The sequence below is a fragment of the Cyanistes caeruleus genome, chromosome 6 (genome assembly GCF_971803275.1).
Source record: "Cyanistes caeruleus chromosome 6, bCyaCae1.hap1.1, whole genome shotgun sequence".
NCBI classification, from domain to species: domain Eukaryota; kingdom Metazoa; phylum Chordata; class Aves; order Passeriformes; family Paridae; genus Cyanistes; species Cyanistes caeruleus.
Genome location: NC_141706.1, coordinates 5,881,484 through 5,908,391, shown reverse-complemented (window position 1 = coordinate 5,908,391; position 26,908 = coordinate 5,881,484). Strand labels below are relative to the sequence as shown.

The window sequence follows — 26,908 nt, the reverse complement described above, 5'->3', positions numbered from 1 at the left end:
GGGGAAAAAGCCACGACCTCTGTGTGACACTTTGACCCATTCTGCCACTAGACTCACACTCTTGCCCCTTCTCATATTCATTCAAATCATTTGGTGTAGGAGATGCACCTTTATCAGCTTCCAAATATCAACCTCCTCCCAAATTTAGGGGAATCCTTGTGCCACCAGTGGTGCCACAAGCCCCTGCACACACCCACACCGGGACAAGGCTGGAGCTGAGCAGCATTTGAAGCAAACGCTGCAGCAAGCACAGTTGATAAATGGAGGTTTCTCAGTTTCTGTGAGCATGAGCCCACCACCCTTCACAGGGCTGTACCAGCTCCCTGGGAATTCACTTTTGAGAATAAGCATGAATTAGCAATAGACTCTTTTCTAATCAATCTCTGCAGCTGCTTGCCTGGATTGCAAAATAAGCTGTGATAATTCATGGTTCAGATCTGTTCTAAATTTTTACAGTTCAGGAGTGTGCTGGAATGATCAAGTTGTTTGGATTTACACACTGCTCTGGGGAAAAAGCACTCCAAGTCCAAATAGCCTTCAGATGGAGGCTTCCATCTGCTAAAAAAACAGGTCAGATAAGCCACTCTTAAATAAAAATTTTGTTCTGGACCCAGCCTTCTCCTTTTTCCCGCAACATAAGACTTCTTCCTGCACTGTTCCCCAAGAAACAGAACTGCACAGGTGTTATGAAGTTGTTTTGAGTTTCAGGAACTGATCGGGTGATTTGGAACACCCCTCCCAGGGGGAGAGGCTGGAGATGGGGCTCCTGAGCCTGTGTCAGGTTCTTCTACCAGAGGCCTGGAGAGGGACTTCTGACAAGGGCAGGTATTGACAGGACAAGGGGGAACGGCTTCTAACAGAGTTTAGGTGAGATAGGAGAAATTCTTTACTGTGAAGGTGGTAGACACTGAACAGAGTGCCCAGAGAACCTGTGGCTGCCCCATCCCTGTAACTGTTCAAGGCCAGGCTTAATGAAACGTGGAGCAAGCTGGTTGGATTTCTCAGGATTCAATGATCAGAACACGTTCTGTAATTCCCAGATTTCATACCTAAGCTCCACTGCAGCTTGGAGAGATGGTGAACTATTGCTGTGAGCAGGGGCAAGGCAGTGGCTGCCCAACTGTGACACTCTCTAGTTGCAGGTGAGAATTCACTGTGACACGTCCTTCTCAAAATCCAGCGCACAGCTGACAGGGTGAGGGCTCCTGAACAGGAACTGAGACCCAATTTAGAATTTCAGAGGATCAAATGAGTTGCTCTAAGGGGTACGAAGTATGTGTAATATGCAGCTTCATCCAATGCTCCTGGCAGTATAATTATACCCAACACTTAACAAAAATAATATTAATAAAAAGCCATTATCATTTATCAGTTACAGTGCTTTAATTTTGAGTGTGACTTTACTATGTAGAATTAAGCACTCTGTTTACATGTTAAGTACAATGCCACTCAGTCAACAAGAACACAGAAGTGAGACCAACCCAACAGCCATCCCCTGTTTCAGATTAGCCACAAGTTTTGCACTTGAGCACTTAAAAAAACTAAAGCAGCACTGAAGATCATGAAGATGTTACCACCTCTCCTCATCCATGGAGAGACCACTTTGATGTGCACACTGCAGTAAGCACCATTTTTACACCAGTTTGAAGAACACAGACCTGTTCACACTGCATGAGGTTTTTCCAAGTCATGTGATGGCAATTCCACCTTTTTGTGGCATTTTCTACTGTTCATGTTCTATTCTGCATTTTTAGTTGCTCTTTCTACAGTTCTCTCTACCAGAGCTCCTAACTCAGTGACCTGTTAGAAACAAGCAGAGCAGCAAAGCCTCCATGCACAGGTAGGTAAGGCTGTAGTAAGGACAGGGTAGACTGGGCAAGAATACAAGGCTTAGTTACTGTGTCAAGGAACCACCCACAGCTGCAAGCTCAGCCTTCTCCAAAATGTGGCAGAAAAGCTTAGCTGCAGGTTCTGGATCTATTCCCAAGTTTTTACTTGCACATCCTTCTACCTTTTCCTCTCACCTCTGGTACAAGTTGAGTTGGAAACCACTCTTTCCTGACTTGTGGTTCCTCCTCCCCCCATCTTCCCTCTGCAGTGCACAGGAGCAAAGTGCAGCACATGTTTCACGTACACATTACCAGATACACAAGAATTATTCTATTCCCACACACCACTAAACCAACCAGCAGGAATAGCAAAGTTTAGCCTTGAACTGACAGACTTGGAGAAACACAACACTATTAGTGGAACAATGGTGAATTTCACTTCACAGCACCTTATTACACTTAAAAATGCAATTCTGGAATGGCATTTTGAATTAATTAGGATTAAATGAACCCTGTATTTGTCCATCTTGTTAAATGAGTATTGAACCACAGAACCTTGGTGCCTACAGCACACACGCACCTGAGCCTGCACACAGAGTGAAATCTGCACCCCTGTCGTTCTAGCAGTGACTACATTGCTCTACAGACAGGGAAGAGTTGTGAGTTTCAGAGGAACAACATACACCAACACAAGCTCTGGGAAGCCCCGGGCTGTGCTCAGCACTGCCAGCCAGGAGCTGCAGCTCCATCACAGACAGACACTGAACTGCAGCTGGAGCATTCCTGTCTCCCAACTGCACCCCACACCAGAATCCTGTTCTCCCTTAAACTGCTGGATACACCCCATTTCTGAAATGCAGAGATGGTGCCATGGAATTCTGCCAGCAATGCAAGTGCAACACCCTTTATGCCATTTGGCTTGCACAGTATCTGGAGTTCCTGGTCTCCACAAGTTGCAGAAGTTCCCAAGGCAGTGGCAGAACTCCCTGACAGACCATGGCTCACCAGCTCTGAGACCAGAGCTGTGACTGGATTTATGGAGCCCTTCAAAGCAAACCATGACCTGGCTTTTCCAGCCACAGCATTTCAAGATGCCCCATGCCAACTCCAACTCCCCTTTCCTCAAGGCAAGCAGAGTTACCAGCTCTAGTCCTTTTCTTGGGCTCCACTTCTCCTCCTGTGATGTGTAACTTTATATGCTTCAGCACTCACACCACTGGCAAACAAAGCTCCAGTCCAGCAGCCACTACCCTTTTGCCACTACAAAAACATCACCTTTCAACAGGTTAAGTCTTGAGTATCAACAAGGACAAAAAAACTCACTGGGGACAAGGTTCTAAGAAGCAAGGTAATTTGAGTATTTAATAGATGACATTTCAAGCCTGTACAATGCAACATCATTCAACTCTTTTGTAGGGTTTCTGCCAATTTGATTTGAGAAACAGGCAGCTAATAGACAGTGCCACTTGATTCAGAAACATGCATGTGGCCTGGGGGAAGCTCAAAGCATTACCAAGTCAAAAGCACATACTCACTGATAAAGCATACATCGGACCACAAGGCAAACCCCTACCATTTCTTCAGCAGAATTCCATAATTTTCCTCCTGTCACAACACATCTATAGTGTCTCATCTTGTCTGTGACCTTATTTAGAATTCATTTTCATATCCAGACAAGGAGTGTGAAATTAACTTCAGGATGGTTGAAACCTAAGGCAACTCCCACTGATGTTTACTTTCTTAAGTGAAGAAGTCATTAGCCAAAGCTTTTCTACCGGGAGACATTCAGAAACAAGTCAAGTATCACAATGTTTATTGATAGATACAAGTATATAAAATCAGGGCATGAACATGTCTTGATAAATTAAGTAGACTTAATTTCAGTACTGTAAGAGGGACCAATTCAAATTTCTCACCATGTCATGTTTCACACCCACAAAAACCTCCTCCAAAGGGCCATTAAACCATCTCTTCAGCCGATCAGTTTTTGTGCAAGTAAACTGTTCCTTTTAAAAAAAGACTTGTGCACTTGCCCAGGCTCAAGGATATTAAAACCTAGCACATAAAGCCCATTACTAGAGGTAGAAATACAGGCAAATATACTATTACGGCAACAACCATCGATTACAGTTAAGGATTCTCTGTAACAACCAAATGGATAATCAAATATTGCAACAACTCAAGTATTACACTGAGCAAAGTGCATTTCTACAGTATTCAGTGTTGCTATTCAGTTTCTAACTTAAAAACAGCCTATGATAACTGGCAGCAAAGAAGACCCTTGCAACAGACTGCTTCTGCTCAAGAACTTATGATGTAATTATTGCATGCTGCTAATACACTGTTATCTAAACATTGAAGATACTCTAAAATATTTTTATTGTAGACTATTAAGACATACTACAAAAACCTTTTGCAGAGAATATCCTACTGACATACTTCTGCTTTAAATATTGTGAAACATTACAGCGGAATGAATTTTCGCAGTGGTTAGGTCAAATGCAGTTACATCATAGCAACAGTATGTTTGCACAATTTAAGGCTTTGGCTGGTTCTTTAGTCAGCTTCTTCTTCAGATTCCTCTTCTTCAGCAGTTTCCAGCCAGGTTAACCACTGGTTTACCTGCAGTTACACAAAATTAGTTTAAGGGAGCAGGAATTGTTTCCTCATTAAGTACTTCTGCAAAACACTCATCTTCCCCCAGCTCATTTTAAAACACCTTTCAGCCACACTTCCACTACAGGCCTCTAGTAAATAGGAAACATTTATTTCACCTTGCTTTTAACTCCCTCCTAATGAAATATTCCATTAAGTTTCTAGGTATTCACAAGTCTTAGACACTTCAAAAGCCTTCTCAAACACTCCAGTGCAGCAGAAAAGACAAAAGAAGTCTCTATTCTAATGCTAGCAGATTTACCTGGAATAAAGCTTTGCCTTTCCCTGGAAACTCTTGAGTAATGTCTTCTTTCCATGCCAAGAAGGCTTCTTCTTCAATGATCTCCATGTCATAGAAATGAACAAAGAAGCGCAGTAACATGCCTGTGAAAGTCAATTTAAACTTGGTTAGCTTTATAACCTTCTCAACAGCTTACTGCATTTTAAGGAATGTAGGGATAAGCCAATTCAGGCAAGACCTCAATACACTTACCTTTTGGAAAATTATTGTTGTAGCAGTGCACCTGGAGTGCATATAAAGCACTCACTTGCAGATCAACATGGTCATGGAGGAACTTCTGCATCACTGGCTTGAAGGAAAGAAGCAGCTGTTTTTCCTGCTCGAGCTGCTCTTTAGATGGAGCAGATGAAGAATCCGATTCGTCACTGGGTGGGTTTACTTCACTAGAAATATACTGCAAGAAACTGGACAGAAGGAAAGCCGAGCTAAGTTCTGTAAACTCAAGAGATCAAAGCGCTTGGTATTTCAAGTTCAGATAGCTATCACTGCAACTATTCTCCTGCTTACACCTGCAGCGAGGAGCAAGCACAGGGACTTGTTTTGTGCTTGACAGTGAACCACAAAAATCCTTGTTCTGCCTTTGTTACAGCTGCACACTCTAGAAAAACACATGGGTCTAGACCTCCTAAAGAAAACATTTCACACTGATGCACGCATGGATGCTTGCTTTTCTTCTCAAATACAATGGGGCTTTACTGAAGAAGGTCCACTGAGAACAATCTATCTCCCCATGCACTGCATCTCGGATTTCTGCAGAGCCACTATATTTGAGCCTTTCCAGATTTAGAGCCTCACTGGTAGCTTAACCAAACAAGTACTAAAACACATCAAAACAGCATCTTACCTGGTCATCAATATATTCACAAATCCCTTATCTACATGAAGCTTGGGTGAAATGTTATCTTTAATCCACTTATAGATGGCTTGAGGGGATGGATCTGATTTTATCTGCTTTAGCAGTTCCTTCTCCAGTTTCAGAAGCGGGAACAAGAAGCTAAGCCCCTTCCCTTCCAAGATCTCCAGCATGCGGTCCTTGTTCTGGTCAATTTCTGCCAAAGAAATAAAGATAACGTGTAAGGGCTTCTCAAGAGCTGTAAGTGATGGTTCATGGCTCCAGCCACCCCTTAAGAAACATCATTCCTAACACTAATGACAGCTAATTCCACCAAGATAATCCTGCATGTTGTTTTACTCTGGCATAAACCAGAACAACATCTCGCTTACTCTAGGATCAGATGACAGAAGAGCCCTGTGGCAACTCTCACCTGGTAACATTTTCTGCATATTCACTTTGCTTTGTTGGAACAATTCTGTTAGCCATTCACGGTCTTGTAACTTAGCTAACTGCTGAAGACAGAGCAGGAAGAGAGGGAAATGGGTGCCGCTTTCCAGTGGTTGAGCCAGTTCGGAAATGCTCACCAGGTCTGAAATAATGGCACGGGCTGCAAACTGTGCTAAGTAGGATTTCACCAATGGGATGTCCACCTCCAGTTTGGGGCACTGGTCCAATACATTCAGGAATGCCTAAGAAACAGTACACACACAAGATGAAATTCATAAGTAATTCTGTTCCTGTGCAACATACTATTCACAGTACATTTTCTGCAATCACTTGGGAAGAAGATCCCAGGTTCCAATTGCCCAAACCCTACATGTCTTCCTTTCATCGCTTCTTGTGCCCCTCACAGGTTCATGGACTGTTTTTTACCTCCTCAGATTAACAGGACTTAAATATCTGCACACTGCCTTTACAGCAGCTAAACACCATGAAGAGCCAAGAAACAAGGAGTGCAAGATGATCAGACCACAGTACCTGCATGAAGTTGTCACTGGTGGCTATTCCCTCCTGTTTGAGCAAGCTGATCAAAGTACTTGCTTTCTCTTTGTCCTCATCTGATCTATCTAGGGATTGAAGGATTACTTTGCTCAGCATCTCAGGAATGAAGTGTTTTGGAGCTCTCATTTCTCTCACAGTATTGACAGCCTCATTAGCATTTCCATTGTTCAGATACTCAGTCACAACAGCCTCCTAGAGAGGAAAGAAGTACAGTTAAACATTTTTTCTGAAGAACACATCCAAAGCTCCAAGACTCACTACTGCATGCTAACTTACAGTTTGTTTCAGTAGCTCTTCCTTAGAAGGAGGTGGTTTCTTGGTGGTCTTTGCAGGCTTCTCTTGTATAAGTGGTGGATTTGTTTTAAGACCAAGTTGAGGCGGCTGAAAGAGACCAGAATTTGTTTCTTTGTAGCACATCTACCTTTGCTTATATCAAGTTTTACAAATACAAAACATAAAAAAGCAGATGGAACTCAAAATTAGTTTACATTCTCCTCCCAATTCCTGCTCTGTGCATCCCCTTCCCCAATTACAGATTAAGTTTTCCAAGCAGGAACAGGAAAGTATAGCAAACAACATACAGGAATTTTTTGTATTTACCTGTCCCAAAGGCGGTGTCTGAGTGCGTGGTGGTTGAGCACTGGGAGGAATCATAGTTATCTGGGGCTGAAGCTTTGGCACTTGGTTTTTATTCATTAGAAAAGACTGAGCAGGTCTCAGGCTAATCTGTAAACAGTAAGTCGAAGAAAAACTCAAACTGTTTCAAGTATTCTGACCAACAGTACACAGCCACGGACTCATTCCAACTGATCTCACTGAAGCATGACTCCATTTCTACAATAGTAATACTCAAGTACAGATTAAAAGCCACATATGTGTTCTGCAACTCCCCCAAAAGCAAGTTACTGGCATTTAGTTCAACTGGTATAAAAACCTGGAAATGCTCCTTTTAGATGCAGTATGTTAGAGACCCAAGAAGATAATCAGCATATTTGCTGATGTATTTTACAGCCAAGACAAAACTACCAAATTGCTCAGAAATTGGGATACAAGTCTGGTTAACACTCAAAATCACAATGCAGTTTACTCTGCATTTGAAATTTTGCCTATTAGCCAGTTCTAAACAAAAGAAAACAAACAAAAAAAAATAACCTGGTCCAGCACTTCAGGGTTTCCTGAAGTTTTAATTAAATGTACTGTTATCAATAGGATGCATGGGAACTGATGTCAGAGTAGTGTTCTTGGAACTGTGTGGGAAGGAAGGGACACCCCAAAAAATTGCCCTCATATCTCAGTCTTGCTCATAGGACGCTGGATACCCTAAGGAAAGCGAGGAGGGGTAAAAGGTGAAAGAGGAAGGGACAAAGAAGGAAGAGAATGAGGAGGAGGAGAAAGAGTTCCAGCATTAGTCCTCATAATAACGCGTCTTGCTATAATCATTGGGCAATATTTAGAATAGGCTGTAAATAATGTAGGCATGTCATGTACCTCATCTGCATTAAGCTGTCCTTTCTTAGAAAACCGAGGTGGCATATCCTTCGACTGTCCTTGTTGCTGGGATAAGAGTCCCTGATTCTGGGTATGGTAGAGTTGGCTTTGCCCCTATTTCAGAAAGGGAGATATAGAGAAAGAAGTGCAGATGATGGAGTGGCGTACATCATATGGTAAGTAGTACCAGAGGGACCAGAGGAACAAAGATTCTATTTGCCAGGAAGGGAGAAAGAAGGAGCAGGGGTGGTGGGAGAGTATCATCTATCCCTAAAAACAGGGCTATCTTTTAAATAAAACACACCGTTCTGACCCACCAAAGCCACATGCACCTTTTCTTGCAGTGAAAAAAAAAACAAAAAGTGTCCTTCTTGCATCTTTTGTACAATTCAAAAAGTGGTTTAGAATTTTTGTATCAGCTGAGCATCAGTTATCAGAATCAATTCTGAATAGGTCTTTCAACATAAGCAGACTACAATCCATAACATACGCATCTCAGGAAGTGCTTCTAAAAACAAGCTCAAGTCACCATGCCAACATCTTCCTTACCTGACTTTTCAGAAAAGATTTGCCTAGGTCTCCAAACTGGGATTGAGCAGAAGGCATGAGGTGACCCCCATGGCCATTGAAGAGTTGGTTTGAACGATGGCGTCCCATGGTGGGTGAGAATCTATCCTGAATAACCCCTGGACCAGTACCAATTCCGCTACCTGGATTAGCAAGGAAACAAATTACTGACAGTTCCTATTCAGCACAGCAGGGCCACAGCCATCCCAGCACCCCTGAGGTGTCAGTGTACCTGGCATTTGTCCAAACATATCAGCAAGCCCTCCGAGTGGGTCCCTGTCAAGTTTCATCCTGGGTGGCATAAAGGGTCCCTCCAGAAAGAAGTCGCTTCGCATCCCTTGAGACATAGGAGCAGGAATAAAAACTCCCAGATCCTTTAAAACAGGAATTATAATTTTGGTCAGTTTTGAACAGCAGTCCCAAGAAAGGCAAGTTTTTAGTCCCCAACTACAGAAGTCCATCTGTTTTTCATCCTTAAGCCAACTGTCACTCTGAGAACTAAACTACTCCCAAGTGCACAGCACCAAGCCAGGCTCTGGACCTTACATGCAACACTCACTTTTACTGCATCTTGACGGATTTGATTGATAGTCTTTGGTCCATTGTCAAGAAAAGCTTTGCGAGGAACCCAGTTGTGTTCTCTCAACTCCACAGTATCCTTGAAACAGAACAGGATATTAGGAAAGGATTCAAGACAATTTTACAAGAAAAAAACAGAAGGAAGCCATTTTATCATCATACCTGCAGCAGGAAACGAATCCTTGCTGGCAATTCCTTACTTGACATCAAGGAGCGCATACGGGCAAAGTACTGATCCATTAAGGACTGGGGAAACAGAAGTTACAAGCTGGGATAATTCTATCAGTGCCTTGAGTGTTTTCACTCAAGACTGTCAAGACAAAACAATGCAACAAGCTGCCCTTTCCTGCCATCTCCAGCTCCTTGACGAGAAAGTTGAAAGATCTAATGCATCAAGGTATTTGAATCAGAAACAAGCAACACAGCCAAAATTCTATTCATTTTAAGCTAACATTCCAAATTCCTGTCTCTCAAATCACTTAGTTCCTCAGCACATCTTTTCAAGCTGTGTTTAGAAAAACAACAGTCTCACTTATATGTCCTGATGACCCCAACGACATCTTTGTGAAATGTTTAAAACTGCTGTAAACTTTTAAAACTGTTTCAAAGATTAGCTTTTTTCTATTAAGAGAATTGGTCTAGGAGCCATAGTTGGCACTCTTTTCTCTGAAAAATCAAACCTCTGTTTTGTACTTATGAATACTGAATACAGAAGGTTCAGGCAATCAAAAGTCTTAGCCACACAAATTAATTAGGTTAATGACTGCACTGGATAGGCACATACCTTGGCTTTCGCATGATCTAATCTAGGTCCCACTGTCCTCATTATCTGACAGAGGCACTCCAAATCCTCCCCCATATCTTTGAGTTGAACTCTCTTCTTCTTTTCCAAAAGCTGAAAAATTAAAGGAGAAACTTAGAATTTAAAAACCTTATAAATACAAACTTTGTACACTGACACATACAAAAACATTGTTTTGTTCTGAAGGCAAATGGACTTAAAAACTGAACTTTAGGAACTGCCAATTCATAAGTGTATATACTTTGAAGCACCTATGGCACACTTCTGTCTACACCAAATTACATTTTCCCTTGGAGACAAATCTATGGCTTTGAATAAAGCTGATTTTACTTTTTATTCATGCCAAAAGACAAAAGTAGGCAATGGATAACAGTCAAGAAACATTTATGTGGCATTTTATGCTCCTGCTCTAAGACTCCAAAGCAGCATTAACATTTGCTCTTTTTTTTTTTTTAGGTTTTTTGTGTTTTGGTTTGGTTTTTTTTAAGTTTTTAAGCTGTTTTGCTCCTAGCCCCCACCCAATGTGAATACTCACTGTTTTGATGCACTTATGAAGGATAGATTCATGAATAAGATCAAGCTTGCCAAGTTCTCCAATGAATTTGATGTTCCCCAGCATCTTGATCTTGGCAATGGCTCTCTGTTCCTCCTCCTCAGGGAGGAGGGGACCATCATGCTTATCATAGACTGGAAAACAAAGAAGCCTGTTTTACATGGCTGTGGGAAAAGACGACAAAATAGATTCAGTAGTAAAGCGGTTCTAAAACTTACTATCAACATTTCTGGTTCGGTTTTCAAATTCATCTTGAAGTTTAGATATTAGGAGGCGTCTGAATGTCTACAAAAACAAAGAAAACAGTTAAGCTCATCAGGGCAACTACAAATGCATGCAAAATTTACCATTCCAGATTGAGAGATGCACTCACTGTGCTTTGCTTCTGTCCTGGATGACTCTCTGCTGATGGGCCATCAAAGTTGGGTGCATCTTCTGCCAGTCGCAGACATAGTTGAGCGTACAGCGAGCTATACTTGGGCTCTTCAAGGGCTTTGTCTACGATCTACAGAAATTCAGGTTGAGCAAGGCAGCAGTAGGGTGCTTTTGTTATCAGCAAAGTGAGTTACAAGACACAGATGGATTATACTACCACTCATTTAAAGTATCCTGTTTTCTGCTGAATCAAAGACAAACAGTGTAGTACAACACCAGTCTTAATGCTGAAGCAAAGGACAAAAACCATTGCATGCTACTGAAAAGCCTGTATAATCCTTGGCTAAAAAAACATGAGTTTATTATCCCAACACCTAGCTTAGTATCACCAATCTGATTTCATTTAAAAAAGTGATGTAACAGTGTCCCAGGAGGTCACCAGTGGTAGCCTTTCCAAAACCAAGAGCCTTGCTCCTCGGGAAAAGAGGAAAAGGGGGAGGGCCAAGCTAACAGGACAGCTAACTAGCATCTTAGATTATTAAAAAAATAATTATAGCACCCCCAATCACGTTTAGTGATTGTGGAGACTTCTGAATGAGAAACTTGAAGCATTAAATCTACTTCCTCCCTATTAGATTCTTTTTTACACAGAAAGCAGGGGTGGGAGGTGGTGTTTGAATAATCCAAATACACAAAAGCATTCATGCTACTTCTGTATCCCATCATAACCAACCAACCCCCTGCTTTTTAGCATGCAAGAAATTTGTAGTTATAAGAAATGCAACCAGCTTACCAGCAGTATGACCCCTTTTAGGATGAGCTTAGATTCTACACCCACATTGAGGAGCTCAAGGCATAGCTTGTCAAACTTTTCAGGAGTAAGCTTATTTAGTATGCTACAGAGGAACAAAAACCAAAAACACAGAATATACAGATTGTAAGCATGCCATGAGTCACTTTAGACTCAACTTTTCTTTTTACTAAGTCTATTAAAAATTGAAAAGTGCAATTTCCATTCAACTGGGTTTTTTTTGAGATCTTCAGAGTGTGAAGTATCACTGAAAATACTAACCTGCTTACAAGAATTATTTAAGTGTTTCTTGCTGCTATGTTATCAGGTTGGTTCCTTGCTAAAGTCAACACCTCCCCCAAACTCAAGGCCCACATCTTCCTTTCCTCCAGCTCATCTCTTATGTACACATTGTTATTGAAAACACAAGGAAAGAAGTAATTTCTTTAAGAACTTACCCTCTTACTTTCCTGAAGATTGCATCATGTCGTTCTTTGTCGTTTGCGGAGTCGTCATCTCGTCTAGTGCTTCGTGAAGGAATCCATTTCTGAGCGTTTTGCCCTGGGGTTTTCCCCAGGAACTCGCTACAAAATTTTGAAGAATAGGGTTGTTAGAACAGAAACAAGTGACTGAAAGAACTGCCCTTTTAACCTTTCAGTGTTGCCTTACTCAAACCAATTCCATTACTTGCTTTATTAAGAGCTCGCAATTGCCCCTACCAACACTGCAACATCTGCTGCACAGGTAAGTACTCACTCAACAGCAACAATCCCTGGCACCCAAAAAACACTCTTCACACTTTTTAAGTTAAATACATGAACAAGCCCATGAACATCCTATCGACTGTGGGATACACTTTCAAGGGCACAGACTGGAAAACACTCAAAGGTCTTTAATTCAGTGGGTGTTTCTGGTACAACTTTAAAGCTAGCCTATTTTCAGTTCTGTATTCACTATGAAGCATGCTCTGACTTTGAAATCATGCAAATCAAGAGCAAGATTACATACCTGTTGCTGGCAGTCTTGGGATAGTGCTGAGGTGCACCCCTACCACCTCCTCCGCCTGAAGAAGCACTGTTAAAAACGAACACGGAATCCTGGTAAGTCCAAATAACTCAGTTTTGCTATGAACATAACACTAATTCAAGATCTCCTCAAAGGAGATTTTCTATTAGGAACTACTATCAAACAAATAAAAGGTACCTGAAACGAGAAGCACCCCCTTCTGCAATCGCACTCTCCACTTTGGCGGCTTGACAACGAAGAATCTTCAAAAGAATAAAATTAAATTGACGGGGTAGGGAAAAACAAAACCTAGAAAGACAAACCAAGCATTCATATTATACTTGTTTACTCTGAGCCATACCGTCTCAATTTAAAAAGTACAGATGTATGTTTGAGAATGAGACCCCTCCAACACCGAACTTTACAACAACTAAGAAAACTTTCATTCATGCAATACTTGGGACAGTCACAGAAAGGCAAATTTCATCATTTTAGCCATGTTTTCCAGCGAGGGTGAGGGGAAATATACAAGGGTATCATGGACTGAGCAAAACCCTCAAGTTTACCCAAAAGCCAAGAGTCCTCGCAGCAAAGAACTAAAGTACTTTTTTTTCTGATTAGAAAGCACAATGAGTCCTTTATTGACGTTATTTAGAAACTCTGATTTATAATGGCACGACAAAGCGGCCGAATTCTAAAGTGAAAAGCTTTAATCAGACAACAGAACACAAGCTTAATGTAGTAAAAGGCGCGTATTCTGCGTCCAAATGGCGTACTAAGCTACCAAATCCACCCACCACCTCAACTTTCAGCTTGCATAAAGAACCTCAATGCACTGTTCACGTAGCAGAAAGGCGAGCACGAGGCCAGAAACGCCCGGGGGACCGAAGCCTGCAAGTGTCCCGGATGCGGCCGGAGCCCTCCCGGAGCCGAGCGCGGCCAGTGCCCCCCGCCCGCCCGGCGCGGCCACGAGCGGCGGGGACAACATGGCGGCGGCGGCGGCGAACAAAAGGCTCGGCCGCGGAGGGCGCCCCCCGCAGGCGCCGCGCTGCGCCGCCGCCCCCCCCGCCCCGCCCGCCGGGCGCCGCCCGCTGCCCGCGCCCGCCCGGCTCTTTGTTCTCCGCCGGGGCGCCGGGCGGGACCCGCTCCCCCGCACCACGGCGGCCGCCCCGGGAGGCACGAGGGGAAAAAGCAGGCGGTATCACCCCGCACCGCGGCGCCCGAGCCCCCAAACAGGAAACGTGGGCGAGGCTGCTGCCGGCTGACGCGGCGCTTCGGCAGCCCGCTCTCCCCTCCCGCGAAGGGAAGGCAGTGAATAGTAAAAGGAGAGTTAGAAAATCATCTCGTCACCTCCCCACCGGCAATGTGGATCCTCAGACAGCAGCCCGTTATGTGTAACCGCGGCTACTCCCTCCAAGGGAAACCTGGGGGGGCAGTGCGGCCGCCCGCAGACCGCGGCCAGACCACCATCCTGCAGCCGACCCGAGGCAACTAAAGGCATGGCCCGTACGGACAGGCACTGTCCGATCCCGTCTCCCTCGCTCTAACCTGAAACGCCGCCGCTCAGCCTCCCCTCCGCGCCCGGCGGGGGCTGCCAAGCTCCTCCAGCCCTTCGCTCAGAGGCGGCGGGGCTCGCAAAGCCGGCAGCGGGAGCGGCCGCCGGCCCGGGCCGCCATTTTGTGCGGGAGAAACAGACAAGCAACTGACAAGAAAATGGCGGCCAGCCCGGGCAGCCGCCATTTTAGGCTGCAGCTGCAGCAGTAGCCGCACACTCCCGGCCCCAAACCCGCGCTTCTCCCGCTATTCCCGCATTTCTCACCTTCCCTAAGGCCTTGTCAGCTTCCCCGGGTCCCGGCGGCTACCAAGGGCAGGGGAAAAGGCAAGAGAAGGGGGGGGAGGGGAAGGGAGCCGGGGACCGGGGCTGGGGAGGGGAAGGGGGGAGCGCGCGGGACAGGGCGAGTCTCCGAGTCACCACAGCAGCAGCAGCACCGGCCCGACGCCTCCCCCCGCCACCTCCATAGAGCGCCGACCGCCGCCGCCGCGTCTCGGGCGCTCCTCAGCAGCCCCACTAACTTTATCACCCTTCACGCAACCTACCCCACCTCCCGCCGGCACCCGCCAATCGCCGCCGACCGCTCCACCCGTCCTGCCAATCACAGCCGAGGAAGGGGGCGGTGCCAGGACCGGGGTGGGCGGCGGAGGGAGGAGGTTTGGTTGCGCCGTGCCGCCGCCGCAGTGCAGCACCGATATTCACGAACGCTGCTACGCCAGGGGCTGCCGGCGCCGCCGCGCAGGGCATCGGGGTCTGCGCAAGTGGCGCAGCTGCTTCATGGCGGCTGCTCGGCCGCCGTGTTCCTGCACCGTTCGCTGCCGAGCTGCAGCTCTCCCAGAGCTCCAGAGCCAGGGGCCTGCCGTGGGAGCTGCAGGCACGTTCACAGAAGGGTACTTTAATATATATGCTAGTATATATGTTCATAAGATTTTTGTTTGTTTGGAGTTTTTAAAATTTTATTCAATAAATTTATTTAAGCTTCCTCCGTCAGCCCACATTTCGGATTCGGCTGAGGTAAAAAAAAATGAGCCGATAGTAGACGGTAGCCCTGAGCTTGCAATCAGACCCGGTGGACGAAGTTTGCTATCTGAGCTCCAGGAGGCTGTCTGTACAGATCCAGTTTCAGGTTTGCTTTTGGGGTTTGGAAACTATTTCTCTGCATGTGCTTTTGACCGTGAACCGGCCTGTCCGGGGCTGCAGACACCCCTCGGACAACCAGGGCTCGGAAAACACATTCGTGTTTGTCGGGGTAAGCAATCAGCTAGTGGAGTGTTCCTGCTCCTGCTCAGTTGAACAAAACAAAGATGGCCAGGCTTCCAGCTCTAGGTGGAAGTTTGACTATGGAGACTTCCAGAGACTCACCCGTGAGGGGTTTTATCCTTTAACAGCCCGGCCATCATCCCAGGCGGTGGCTAAGGTAGCTTAGCTAGCTTTACCTTCCCAAAGGTCTAAATGTAGTTGCCCTGGATGGGGCAGGGCAGAAAACAAGGGCTCTGGAAAGGTGAGTAGAAGCCCCAGGAACATTCACATCTGCTTTGTTCACACATCCGCCTTCCGCTTTCGGTTTGTGTGACTCACGGTTCAGATGACTGGGAGAAAGTGATCCTTGTAGTAACTCCTGAGCTGTGCAGATGGCAAGTCCCAACACATGATCCTGCACGACTTCCAGCTTCTTTCCTAAGCCAACCTCATTCCTAATGCTTTCAACACAGCGTGCCATCGTGTCCCAAGGGTTATGTAAGGCCTAAAGGGGGCTGTCATACAGGAGTATTTCTGTTGCATCTCTGGGATGAAGCTTCTTCAAGGTAGGTTTGCCCGTATCATACCTGTAAGCATTAAGCATAATTTACTCACTGAATTGTGTTAAGGAAAATCTCAAACAAACTACCTGAAATCTTCGAGCTCATACATGTTAAATAAAGGTGACACAACTGTGACACGTACTTGTCATACCAGAATTTTTATATAATGACACTTTGCCACATGTAACAACCACACTACTGCAACAGCTTGGACTTCACGGGTAAATCTGCAAGAACAGAACTGTGCAGAACACCATTGAAATCCATGGAATCCAGCTTGAAAGGAGGCGACAGTGGGCCTCAGCAACAGAGGAAACAGCAAAGTCAACAAGATTTAAACCAGTGTTAAAACTGATGAAGGTTATTGAACATTTTCAGGGTAAAAAGTATAAAAAATTACTTGCAAATCTTAAAAACAGAAGTGAAAGCAGGGGTTTTGTTTTGGATTGGGTGACAGAATATTCTCATTCAGTGTTTCCAGCACAAGCATTCCAGTGCTGTTAAACTGTAAGTGAAAACTAAGAATTTATATATATTTGGGGGGGAAGGACAGGAAGAGAACAGATTGGGAAACCTGCAAAACATCGTAGGTGCATAGTGACAAAGTGTCACATTTCATTGTTTATTTTAAAGCATACTATAAAATACTTATTACTATAACAACAGAAAATCCCCCAACATTTGGTCAGTAAGAGAACAGCAATGTTTTCTTAAAGCTATGGTCTTTTTTTTTAGGATTGAATGCTGAAGGATTCAGCAGGATATATGGTGTTCCATAGCTCACACTGACTTTGGCAGGTGGGAACCAAAGAAGTTTCTGTGCTTGGCTGCTCATAGCATCCCTTCAGATGTGCCACACTTTGTCAGCCTCAGAGACCTGCTGCATGGATACAGTTGATGAAGGCAGTGAACCATAATGCAGAGGACAAAAAAAATTGTGAAATGCCTTCTATTTCAAGCATCTCACCTTCTCCTTAAATTCCTTCACTTCTTGGCATGGGAGACACCATTATTCATATCTGAGAATGTAGCAGCCCAATTGTTTGTTTGACTATTTGGGAAAAAAATTACCTAAAGAATCTTTTTTTCGGTCTATCCCCTTGACTTTACCAACAAAAAAACCCCACAGCCCCTGTCCTCCCAACAAACAAATCCTACCAACCAACCAAAGAAACATACAAAAAAACCAAAAAGGAATTTTATGTCTAGCAGTTGCAGTGCCACCTTGCATCCATCAGTCCCCTTTGTGATTTGTCCAAATTCTACCTCCCCTTTGTATTTTCCCCCTTTCTCTCCTCTGCTTGCACTGGACACCAGTGATGCTTTCATTCAAATCAGGTGGTTTCCAATTGGCATAGTGGTGGTTCTGGATTTGTTCCTGCAAGTCTGAACTTGCAGAATCGATGCATAATTCCAGCCTGAGTGCACTGGCACCGGTTATTTTGAGAAGGGATGTCTATCAAGTGTCCTGAGGAACCCTCTGCGTTGCAGGCTGTGCGGCACAGGAGCAGGAGTTGCTGCTCAGATGCATCATCTGGCTGAGAGGAAGAGAGATGTCCCTTGCTGCACATATGGGAGAGCTCAGAAGCCGGGCAGGCTCCTATGGAAAGAGCCCACGAGATGTGGGAAAGGAGCTTTCAGAGCTGGGAGCTTTCCCTTACTGCTGCCGAGCTGGAATCACCACTACTTACCCGGTGTAATAGGTTGCCTTGCAGTGATTCCAAGGCTGGGCCCTGCTGGGTGGGGGTTCCAGACAGTGCTGGTGACAGGGTGGCTGGGGCTGTGTGGCACTGCACATCTCATCCCATGCTGGCCAGGGGGCTGGCTGGGCTGCCTTTATTCAGAGTGCCCCATTAAAGCAGCGTGGACATGCAGATAATGTGAGCCAAAGCACCCGTGTAGAGAATTACTGCAGAGTAAGTAATGCACTGGCAATTCACACCCTAGTTTATTCCATGTTAATTTCTCCAACATAATCACCTCCTGCACCTTCTAATTTCCCCAACAGTTTTTCAGCCTGTGCCTTTATTCGCAGCCTTATTTTTCTCCAAAGCCATCATGACGCACCCGATGAATGAAGTAGCTGGCACACACATTTAACCAAATGTGAAATGTACTCGTTTAGTTTTACCTGTGATAGAAGCCTGTCTCAAGGAGAGCTGTACTGTAGAAAAAAAAGGGCTGGGGAAAAAAGAAAAAAAAGCAAAACCCAAACCCAAACTGAAAAATACACCTCTATTTTTCATTTAAACATTTCTCTTGGCACTTCTACTGAAGCAGAATGTTCTTAACAGCAAACCCATTCATACTGTGCAGATTGACTTTTAGAGGAATTGTTTGCATTGTCTCTTGGAAAAATGCACTAATAATACACTGGGTATGTGCTTAAATTGTACAATATAGCATGGATGGTGTCAAAACATTGCAGAAGGCTTTGTGCTTGTTCTCTACAGGATTTAAATTTGCAGAGTATTGCTATTAAACTTCTGTATATCTGTAGAGGTGACTTTGAGTGACACTGATTTAACAATACTCACTGAGGCAAGATCATTCCAACCCTTCTAGACAGTGGTGCAGTTTAAGCCACCTGGGAGGTCCCTTCTCTTTCCCCTTCCTTTGGAAAATCCTTTGCAGTAGATTTCACTGAGCCTTCCATATAATAAATTATTTTGCTTTCATTCCGTTGTCCTCTGAAATGCTGCACCTAATACCTTAACTCACCAGCTGGATTCCTGCTCCTCAGAACCAGACACACTAAAAAAATATATTAAAAAACCCACCTCCTGATTCCCAATTTAAGACTCAGAAGACTTACTGGATTTCTCAAGTGTAACAATATGTCTGGCAGTTACAATTGCACGGGACTCTTACGGTGGTTCTCCCTCTGAAATCTGGAAAGATACTTGGGGTGTGACTTGAGAATTAGCCAGTGAAAACTGCCTGGAATAGTCAAGTGTCAGAGATAGTGAGATTTCACCAGGGAGTGTTTGTACAGGCCGTGAGGGAAGCGAGGCAGTGCCCATAGCAGCACAGCTTGCTTTGCTTTCACAGGCCTATTTAGAACTGGGAATATTTTTAGCTGATATAATTGTACTAATGCATAATCATCATAACTTGCAAAGAGGAAGATTGCATATGTATTCCCAGAATGGTTTAGGACAACAAACCAACCAAAAAATAAACCCAGCAGTGACTGTCTTCTCATCAGGTCCAGTTCAGTGAAATATATAAGCTGCAAAATTTTCACATTCTCTAGTTTTTTAAAATGACATATTTTTTCATGGTCCTTAGCTCAGCAGAGTGAGTGTGCTGTGCTGCAATGTTCTGTTTCTGGCATTGGTTAGCACCACCTTTACAATAAAGTAGGAAAGATTTCAAATTTTTAATTTTCATTATTTGCTAGGAGAGGAGTTTTTCTTTCTCCTAACCACTGCCAGCTCATGTTTGATTTACCTTAGAGCATGTCTATAATTTGTAATTTTTATAGTTATTAAAATTTCTATTTTCTATGTTAATGTCTAATTTTGACAGCTTTTAGGCCCTCTAGTAGCACATTTCAATGAGTTCTGTGGTTTAATTGTATGGTGTTTAAGAAGTAATAATCCTTGTATCAGTTTTAGGATGTATTGGCTTGATTCCAGTGTAATCTGTCTGCTTAAGTGGTTTTGTGGCAATCATCTTCTATATGAAATACTTATCATATTCAGAGATACCTACTGCAGCTGAACACAAAGTACAGTTGGTTGAGTTAGAAGAGCATCTGAATGTCCTATAGCTGCATTGCATTACTCCTTAAAAAATATCTGTTATTGATGAACTCAGAAGCATGGGTGGGAAATTACTGTTACTGAAATGCTGCACATGATCTTACCAGTCTAATTTTGTATTTTCTTTCTCAGTGAAGAGGATGCTGTGTCGTGGTTTGTGTGTGAAGAAACAATAGGAATACACCACAGAGCATTTATATACATTTACCTGCTTGTAGCAAAGGGCTTTTGTTGGATGTAAAGAGCTGCTCCTTGCTCTGTGCCTTAGTTTTCCATGGGCAGAAGCACAGAATGTCTTCTTAAAATTTAAGGTAATATTCAGGCGTAATAGTTATTAGTGGTTGTTGTTAATATGATTTCTATTAATGAAAAAAAGAAAGCATTCATTATCTGCTAGATTTCTGATAGAACCACATTTTCTGATATTTAAGGATAAAAGATCCACTTGAGTGAAAAAAAGAATGAGGAAAAGCTACTTTGCCTTTCAGTCCTTAGGAGGAAGCAGAAACACAGGGAAATCAGGCAAATAGTTATAAATCCAGGTTAACCTTTGGAAGGCAGTGAAGTCCTTCTGTTTTCCCTTTTTACACATTTAAAAAGTTCAAAACATGTTTTTAATTTTTTTTTAAAAAATATTGTTTGTATGTAAGAGCATATTATTACAAAACTGTATTTTTAATTAGGTTTGAGAATGTTAAACCATTAGATTACAATAAAGAACATTTCCATTGTTTGATCTATGGTTCCCTTTATTAAATCTAGCCTACTTTGAGTATGTTAAAATTGTTTTGCATTTCTGTATATTAATTTTATACTGTCATTCTTTAGCCCCTAATCCACTTAAAGCGAGTGCAGCTGCTCAAGTGCAGCTGTAATTTTTTCCCTATTTTGGTGAAATCTCTTTTGTTTTTAAAGAAATTGCATAAAGGAAGTACTTTGGGAAGAGAGATGGGAGAAGAGAACCAAAGCCACTACCAGAACATGACCTAAATCAGGACAAACATTGGAAGACTGTCAGATGTTTCAAAAGAAAGAAGGTTGGATCTGACTCTGAAAGTGGCTTCTATTAACTAGTAGGTATTTCTGGCTTCATGTGCCATGGTTTTATGTCATACAGAAAAGCTGGTCCAGAGGAGGGCCACAAAAGTGATCAGAGGGCACTGGCTTTAAACTAAAAGAGGGTAGATTCATGCTAGGTATAAGGAAGAATTTCTTTACAATGTGGTGTGAAACAGTGGCACAGGTTGCCCAGAAAGGTGGTGGATGCCCCATCCCTGGAAACACTCAAGGACAGGTTGGACAAGACCCTGAGCAACCTAATTTTGTTGAAGATGACCCTGCTCATTGCAGGGGCATAGAGCTAGATGAGCTTTAAAGGTCTATTCCAACCCAAAGTATTCTATGATTCTATGAAAATGTTAAATGTGATCTGTGGATTGAAAATAATTAATTCTCTGAGGCAATACCAGCCATTTCAACACCATAGAATTATTTCCTGTTAGCCAGCTTTACAAGTTTAATGAACAGAAAATTGATAATCATTAACAAAAAGTAAAAAATACTTCAGACATATGCTTGAATACCATTTCTCTATATTCTCTTTTGTGAAATTTTGAGTAAAAATGGAAGGTCTGAAAAGAAAATACTCTGAAAACCTAGTTCTTTTGCAAGTTTCTGGGCTTGTTTGGCTCTGCAGCCTCACATGGAGCTGTGGGAATCGCTGTATTCTGGTTGGGGAACAATCTCAAGAAGGGTTGCAAGGTGAATATGGGGATATGGGGGAGTTCAGTTGTACATGTACTTATTGTAAAATGCCTGTAAACAGAGCACTCTCCAACTGGAGTGATTTTTTCCTTGGTAAAAAGGAAGTGTTTTTTTCTCTGGTTTTTTTCTGGTCATTTGTTTAAGTTTAGGGTGTTTGTTTGCTTTGGGTTTTGCTGGGTTTTGTTTGGTGGTGGTGGTGGTTTATTTTCTTTAAGTGGAAACAGTATAAATAAGCATAATTTAATCCTAGGTAGTTATTCTGGTTAACATAAATGATTTTCCGAAATGATACTAATTTTGCAAGGATTCCAGGCTTAGCATTTACATGCTGTGTGTCTGAGGCAGCCGAAGTCCCACATGCAGTGAATCTGAGTTAAGTCCTCTGCCCACAGATGCATTTGTTTTATGTGTGAATAGTTGGATCCCTAGACTGAGATGATATTGGCTTGAATTTGCGAAAGTTTATACAGGGTAAGTTCTACAGGTAATTTCTGGGTTAGGTGTTCTTCAGATACTGCAAGATCTGAGCCTCCTGGGATTGAAGTATTGAGGAGACATAAACCCCACTCTTGAGCTAACCAAAAGCTTTAATTCCTTCTACAAACTCCTGGTATTCCTTCTACAAAATCCTAGTATTGTGTTTTTAGCAGTGGAACTCTGTTTATTTCCTAAACAAACACTGAAGGACATAACCACTGACTTAAGGTCAGTTTTATCTGGGATGAATTTCACTCAGTATTTTATCCATACTGTATTCTTTATTGACTCATTTATTGAATGCAGCAGCTCTCAGAGAGTTAGCTGAGAGCACAGCTATGGGGTGCTGGCTTCACATCCTCATAATTCATCTGGTTCCATTAGTAAATAGCAGGTTTGTCATTGTTGTTTCCTAAATGACTGGTATAAAAGCTTATGAAAAAAAGGAAAGTTTAAAGCTTGCTCTGATTAAAGGAGGCAGTTTAGTTTGTCCACCTTTGCAGGTCAGAAACTGCACTAGAAAAATCTCAGCACAAGCTCAGATTCTTACTCCTGTAAGGGATTAAAGTATCTAAAGAAGCCAAATCATTTACATTTACAAATAACGTTTTAAAATTATTCCTGCCAGTGAGTATTTCTATCTTCAGTTAGCTTGGTGAATAAGTAATAAATATATTCTTAGTCAGCTCCCCATTCATCTTGCTCCCAGCAACCATATGGTAAATATACTCACGTTATGTCCTTCACTAAACAGATATAGAACCATGATAGCAGTGTAACAAACAGAAAAAGTACAAGGATGAGGATGTGTCAGCAAGAGAATGCTCTAGAAGATGAGTCCAAACACACACAGTTTATGGATTTATTAAAATTAGAACTTGGATACTTTCAGCCAGGAGTCTTAAATTAAATTATTAAAGCACTTTCTAAGTAAATTACAAAAACAGTCAAGCCAAATTAATTTTGAGCGGTAAGAAGGTCTGATTAGAAATATAGCACCATTTGAGCGGTCATTTAAAAAGATAATTAAGATAACTTTTCCTGTGTTTACCCACATAGAAACAACAGAGAACTTAAGCAGAGCAGTTTACCTCATACAGATAAATAAGGACTAAAGGTGTCTGCCTCTAAAGCGGAGTAAAACAGTAACTATATTCAATGAATCTTCAAAAACTCTCATTCTTTTCCAGTACCCTAGACTTTGTTTCTCAGTTTTACTTTCCATGAAGTTTGGTACAATAGGTGTAATCACACCAGCTGACAGGCTGAGGAAGAACTCTTACAAAGCTAGATTGCATTATGGAAAGAAATTATCCATCCTGCTACCTGGGACCAACCAACATTATCCTTGCCCTGTTTAACACACAACTGCATTTCCAGATGATGCATTGCCAACAGGGTCACTCACAGGAAAGGTACTTTCTTTAGGAAGAATACATGTGAAAGGGACTGACAATTGCTTTGCACTTTGTGGGCAGCAGCACAGTGGGAACAGGTGGGCAAGGAAAGGTGTCAAGAACAGTAACACTCCAAGTTCATCAACTGGAGTGAGCTCTGGGTGCTGAGTGCTCCCTTCTAATAGCTTTTTCTGTATTGTGTTCACAAAAGTTGCAAAGCCACAGAAACTGAGTTATGGAAGACAGATTTTATCTGTAACAAGCTTCGTCCTGCCCAAGTTGTATCATAAACTGCTAAAGAAACATCAGATAGAATACAGGCAAAAACCCCCAACACACCTGGGCAGGTATTTTACCTCTAGCAGCTATGTTTTGGATACTTCAGAAGTCCTTTCTTCTTATCAAAGTTTCCTAGACCCTCTTAACCTTTGAGTGTAATCTTATCTAGTTCAGTGCCAGTGGAACAGGAAATTTAACTTTATAATTGCTGGAGATAGTTGTCACTTCTCAAAGGAAATAAGAACAAAAAGTCTTTTAAGAGAAATTGTAATCAATATTCATGTCAGTGACTGCCCAGATCTGCAGAAGTTCTGGGTAAGACATGATATTTGGAGAGCTGATATTTGTGTTTCTGATACATTAAATTCATTAGTGACTTCCTCCACTCTGATAGTGGTCCCTTCCCACAAATCTTTGAAGGGCAGGAGGGTTTCACAAGTCTGTATCAAGACCAAGAATATTTCAACAGAAAACACATCCTAGTTGGTATGGAAAAAGCTGATCAGTCAATTATTGCTCCTTTATTCCAGCTGCTATTTCACTGATTCACATGGTTTAGGCAGCAAGAATCTTAAAGAAGTCTTTAGGCTTCTTTAAAAAAATGCAGAACATCACCATGGTATTTATGTTTACAGATTGAAAATCTCTGTAAATATTACTGAGAAATATTAATTGGTTTTTTTGGGGCTTAGCCAATTAGCAAGGAAAATAAAATTTAAAAAAACCAACAAAACACTTCAGCATTTATACTCTAGGCCAGCAATCAGAATCGGTGAACCTCAGGATTCAGAAGAGGGATTTGCAGCTCGAAACTTTGCTGCAAAGTAAACAAACAAAACTGATGTCAGAAGTTTCACTTCTCGGGCTTGCTAGAGCTGATCTTAAAAGGGTTGGCACTGATGTTTTAAATCATTTGATCTTTTTTTCACAAGATGCAAAATTGTCACTTCTGTTTGTCCCCTCTATGACCTGCTGCCACTGAGCTTTTGAACGGAAATCACTGCTAATGCAGCTGGCACTGCCTGGATAAAAAGAACTGAAAACACTGTTGGCCCCTTTTGATGTCAGTCAGTGATCTGGCCTCATGTGATGCCAGCTCCTCTGTGTGGTATCACAACCTGTTACAGATAACAGCTTGAATTACCTGTAATCTAAAAAAATTATGGTCAGACTACTGTAATAGTGATTCTTGCTTTTAGGGTGTGTTTTCTGAGAGGGAGAATTCAGAGGACAACATCTTGCCTCACAGGACAACAAACACAGAGAGTGGGATGGATATTTCCTGCTTACAGTGAGAGAGTACAACACATGCTTTACCTCAGTTTTAAGTATGGTTACTTAGAAAAAGAGTAGGCAAATTTGTAGATAAAACTGTACAAAATACTCTTGCACCAAAATGGTTTTTTTTTGTTGTTGTTAGTGAGTTGCAGGATTTATGCAGGCCTTATTGTTACTAATTTTTGAAAGGAATTTTAGACATAGTGAAAGCAAGGTTTGTAGTTTTGGTGGTGAGAAAGGAAGAGAATGAGATTACCTAAAACAGTACACACCAAACTGATGTCCAATTGAAGGAGTGGCATTACTGCCTTGATTGCAATACTGTAAGAATTTATGGTACATTTAGCTTGATTACCTTTGCTATTAGGCCAGAATAAAACTTGTTTTGTGCTACATATATGTATTATCTATGTTTTATTATGAAATTATTTGATAAGACAGATTCTTGGCTATTTGCTTATTATAATTTAGATTAAAAGATAGAAAAGAGTAGTCACACTTTATACAGAATATATAAATACTTAACAGAGCATCTAATTTTCTCATTCTCCACACTGGACTATCCATGAGCAACCAGGATTGCTGAATCCTGGTTGGGAACATCAAGTATTTTGGTTCATACATTCATAAATACCATTTCCTTTCAATTCACCTTACAAATTATGATCTTTGCTATGTAATTGACAGCCGATCTTTGAATATTATTTGAGACATAGAAACACAAAGTGGGGTGGATGGTGTACTATTTTCACAATGTATTAAGAGTTCAAACTTAGTATTTTACTTTTCTTTGTCAGAAGAGATCAAAATAAAAAAAAAAAACAAAGGGAGGGAAGAGCAGAGTTCAAATTACAGTGCATAAAACTGAAATAATAACTCAAGCTATTATTTCTTACGACACAGGAAAAAAAAAGTAAAAGTTGGATTCTGTACTTGGGATCTCAGAATAGATGCAAAGATGACCACACAGCCCCAGATGAGAAAATTAACAACTTCCACCTTTGAGGTTTCTACCCAATTTACTCCTTTTCACTAACTCTCTGAAATCAGTGTTTATAGCACAAAATGTATACAAAACTTGTGAGAATCAACAAGAGATCAGAGACAACTCTGTGTCCCTACTCCCTGTACAGTTTTTCCCCATGAAATGATGATTTTTTCTGTTGACCACATGGACCTATCAAAGTGCCAGATTATTCTGGGATGTATATCCATGTGGGAAAGCTTAGGAGCAAAGCTTTTCATCCCAGACTGTCTATTTTTGATTGACAGATCTTTGTCAATAGCAAATGCCTTCTAATGAATGTGTGATGAATGTGTGCAAATAAATGTTATAGTTTCTTATCTTTTTAAACATGTAGGTGGTGGCCACATGGGTCATTACAATATTAGAAATCTATTGTTGTTGTTGCTGTTGTTGTTGTTGCTGTTGTTGCTATTGTTATTATTGTTATTATTATTATTATACTACAGAGACTACTGTAATGAAACTACCAATTGATTTGCATCTCAGTAAATTAGCTCTGGTTGAATAACTTACCATGATTCACACATCAAAATCTTCACTTGTGTGTCCTTCATTTTTGTCTGCTTTTGCTTTTCAGATGTTTGTGTAGTTTCTATCATTATAGTGTCTGACCAACAGAAAAAAAAACATTGATGTAAATTACTGTCTTAATATGACCTTTCATGTAGTAAATATAATTTATGTTCCATTTAGGGGTGTTTGACAGTGCTGCAAAAAGGACAAAGGAGACACAGTACAAGACCAAATTAAGATGTAGTTAATTAGTCTGTGTGATAGTTCTTTC

General features: G+C 42.1%; 3 protein-coding genes and 1 non-coding gene across 18 annotated transcripts in view; 1 reads left to right on the top strand and 3 right to left on the bottom strand.

Moving 5' to 3' along the window:
* Window positions 1-3,625: 3,625 nt before the first annotated feature.
* Window positions 3,626-15,150, bottom strand: EIF4G2 (eukaryotic translation initiation factor 4 gamma 2). Of its 15 annotated transcripts, none has more exons than XM_086894672.1 (22): window positions 14,879-15,150; window positions 12,980-13,090; window positions 12,785-12,850; window positions 12,235-12,360; window positions 11,780-11,882; window positions 10,985-11,116; window positions 10,830-10,896; window positions 10,594-10,745; window positions 10,041-10,151; window positions 9,419-9,502; window positions 9,237-9,335; window positions 8,910-9,051; window positions 8,660-8,820; window positions 8,111-8,224; window positions 7,223-7,348; window positions 6,899-7,003; window positions 6,599-6,814; window positions 6,051-6,309; window positions 5,630-5,834; window positions 4,978-5,189; window positions 4,747-4,868; window positions 3,626-4,451 (listed from the first exon to the last, which is right to left on the bottom strand). In XM_086894672.1, the coding sequence occupies exons 8-22, from the start codon at window positions 10,675-10,677 to the stop codon at window positions 4,386-4,388; spliced, it is 2,106 nt and encodes a 701-aa protein (XP_086750798.1). In that variant the 5' UTR covers window positions 10,678-10,745; window positions 10,830-10,896; window positions 10,985-11,116; window positions 11,780-11,882; window positions 12,235-12,360; window positions 12,785-12,850; window positions 12,980-13,090; window positions 14,879-15,150; the 3' UTR covers window positions 3,626-4,385. The 15 variants fall into 15 exon arrangements, with proteins under 15 accessions (XP_086750798.1, XP_086750801.1, XP_086750795.1 ...); XM_086894675.1 differs by having other exon boundaries at window positions 12,980-13,044; window positions 14,879-15,088; XM_086894669.1 differs by lacking the exon at window positions 14,879-15,150 and adding an exon at window positions 14,601-14,828.
* On the bottom strand, window positions 7,901-8,069 carry LOC111930690 (small nucleolar RNA SNORD97). Its single transcript, XR_002865272.2, has one exon. It is a non-coding gene; the product is annotated as a small nucleolar RNA SNORD97 (small nucleolar RNA).
* LOC111930520 (epidermal growth factor receptor kinase substrate 8-like protein 2) overlaps window positions 15,021-26,908 on the top strand; it is a 68,111-nt gene continuing 56,223 nt past the window's right edge. Inside the window, exons 1-5 of the mRNA XM_086894734.1 lie at window positions 15,021-15,223; window positions 15,312-15,459; window positions 20,035-20,213; window positions 20,818-20,975; window positions 22,059-22,137. The gene's annotated coding sequence lies outside the window, so the exon portion shown is untranslated. The remainder of the gene's footprint in view (window positions 15,224-15,311; window positions 15,460-20,034; window positions 20,214-20,817; window positions 20,976-22,058; window positions 22,138-26,908) is intronic.
* LOC147652387 (uncharacterized) overlaps window positions 15,262-26,908 on the bottom strand; it is a 55,964-nt gene continuing 44,317 nt past the window's right edge. Inside the window, exons 4-5 of the mRNA XM_086894730.1 lie at window positions 26,638-26,731; window positions 15,262-16,159 (exon numbers count right to left, since the gene is read on the bottom strand). Coding sequence (XP_086750856.1) covers window positions 16,078-16,159; window positions 26,638-26,731 — 176 coding nt within the window. The 3' untranslated portion in view covers window positions 15,262-16,077. The remainder of the gene's footprint in view (window positions 16,160-26,637; window positions 26,732-26,908) is intronic.

Bases quoted from the DNA above. Each gene is read 5' to 3' on its own strand.
- EIF4G2 (XM_086894667.1), bottom strand. The intron at 12,851-12,979 runs GTACCTTTTATT...CGTTTTTAACAG, and splicing joins GGGGGTGCTTCTCGTTTCAG to TGCTTCTTCAGGCGGAGGAG. The intron at 9,336-9,418 runs GTATGATGATAA...TTCTGTTTCAAG, and splicing joins GGATTCGTTTCCTGCTGCAG to GATACTGTGGAGTTGAGAGA.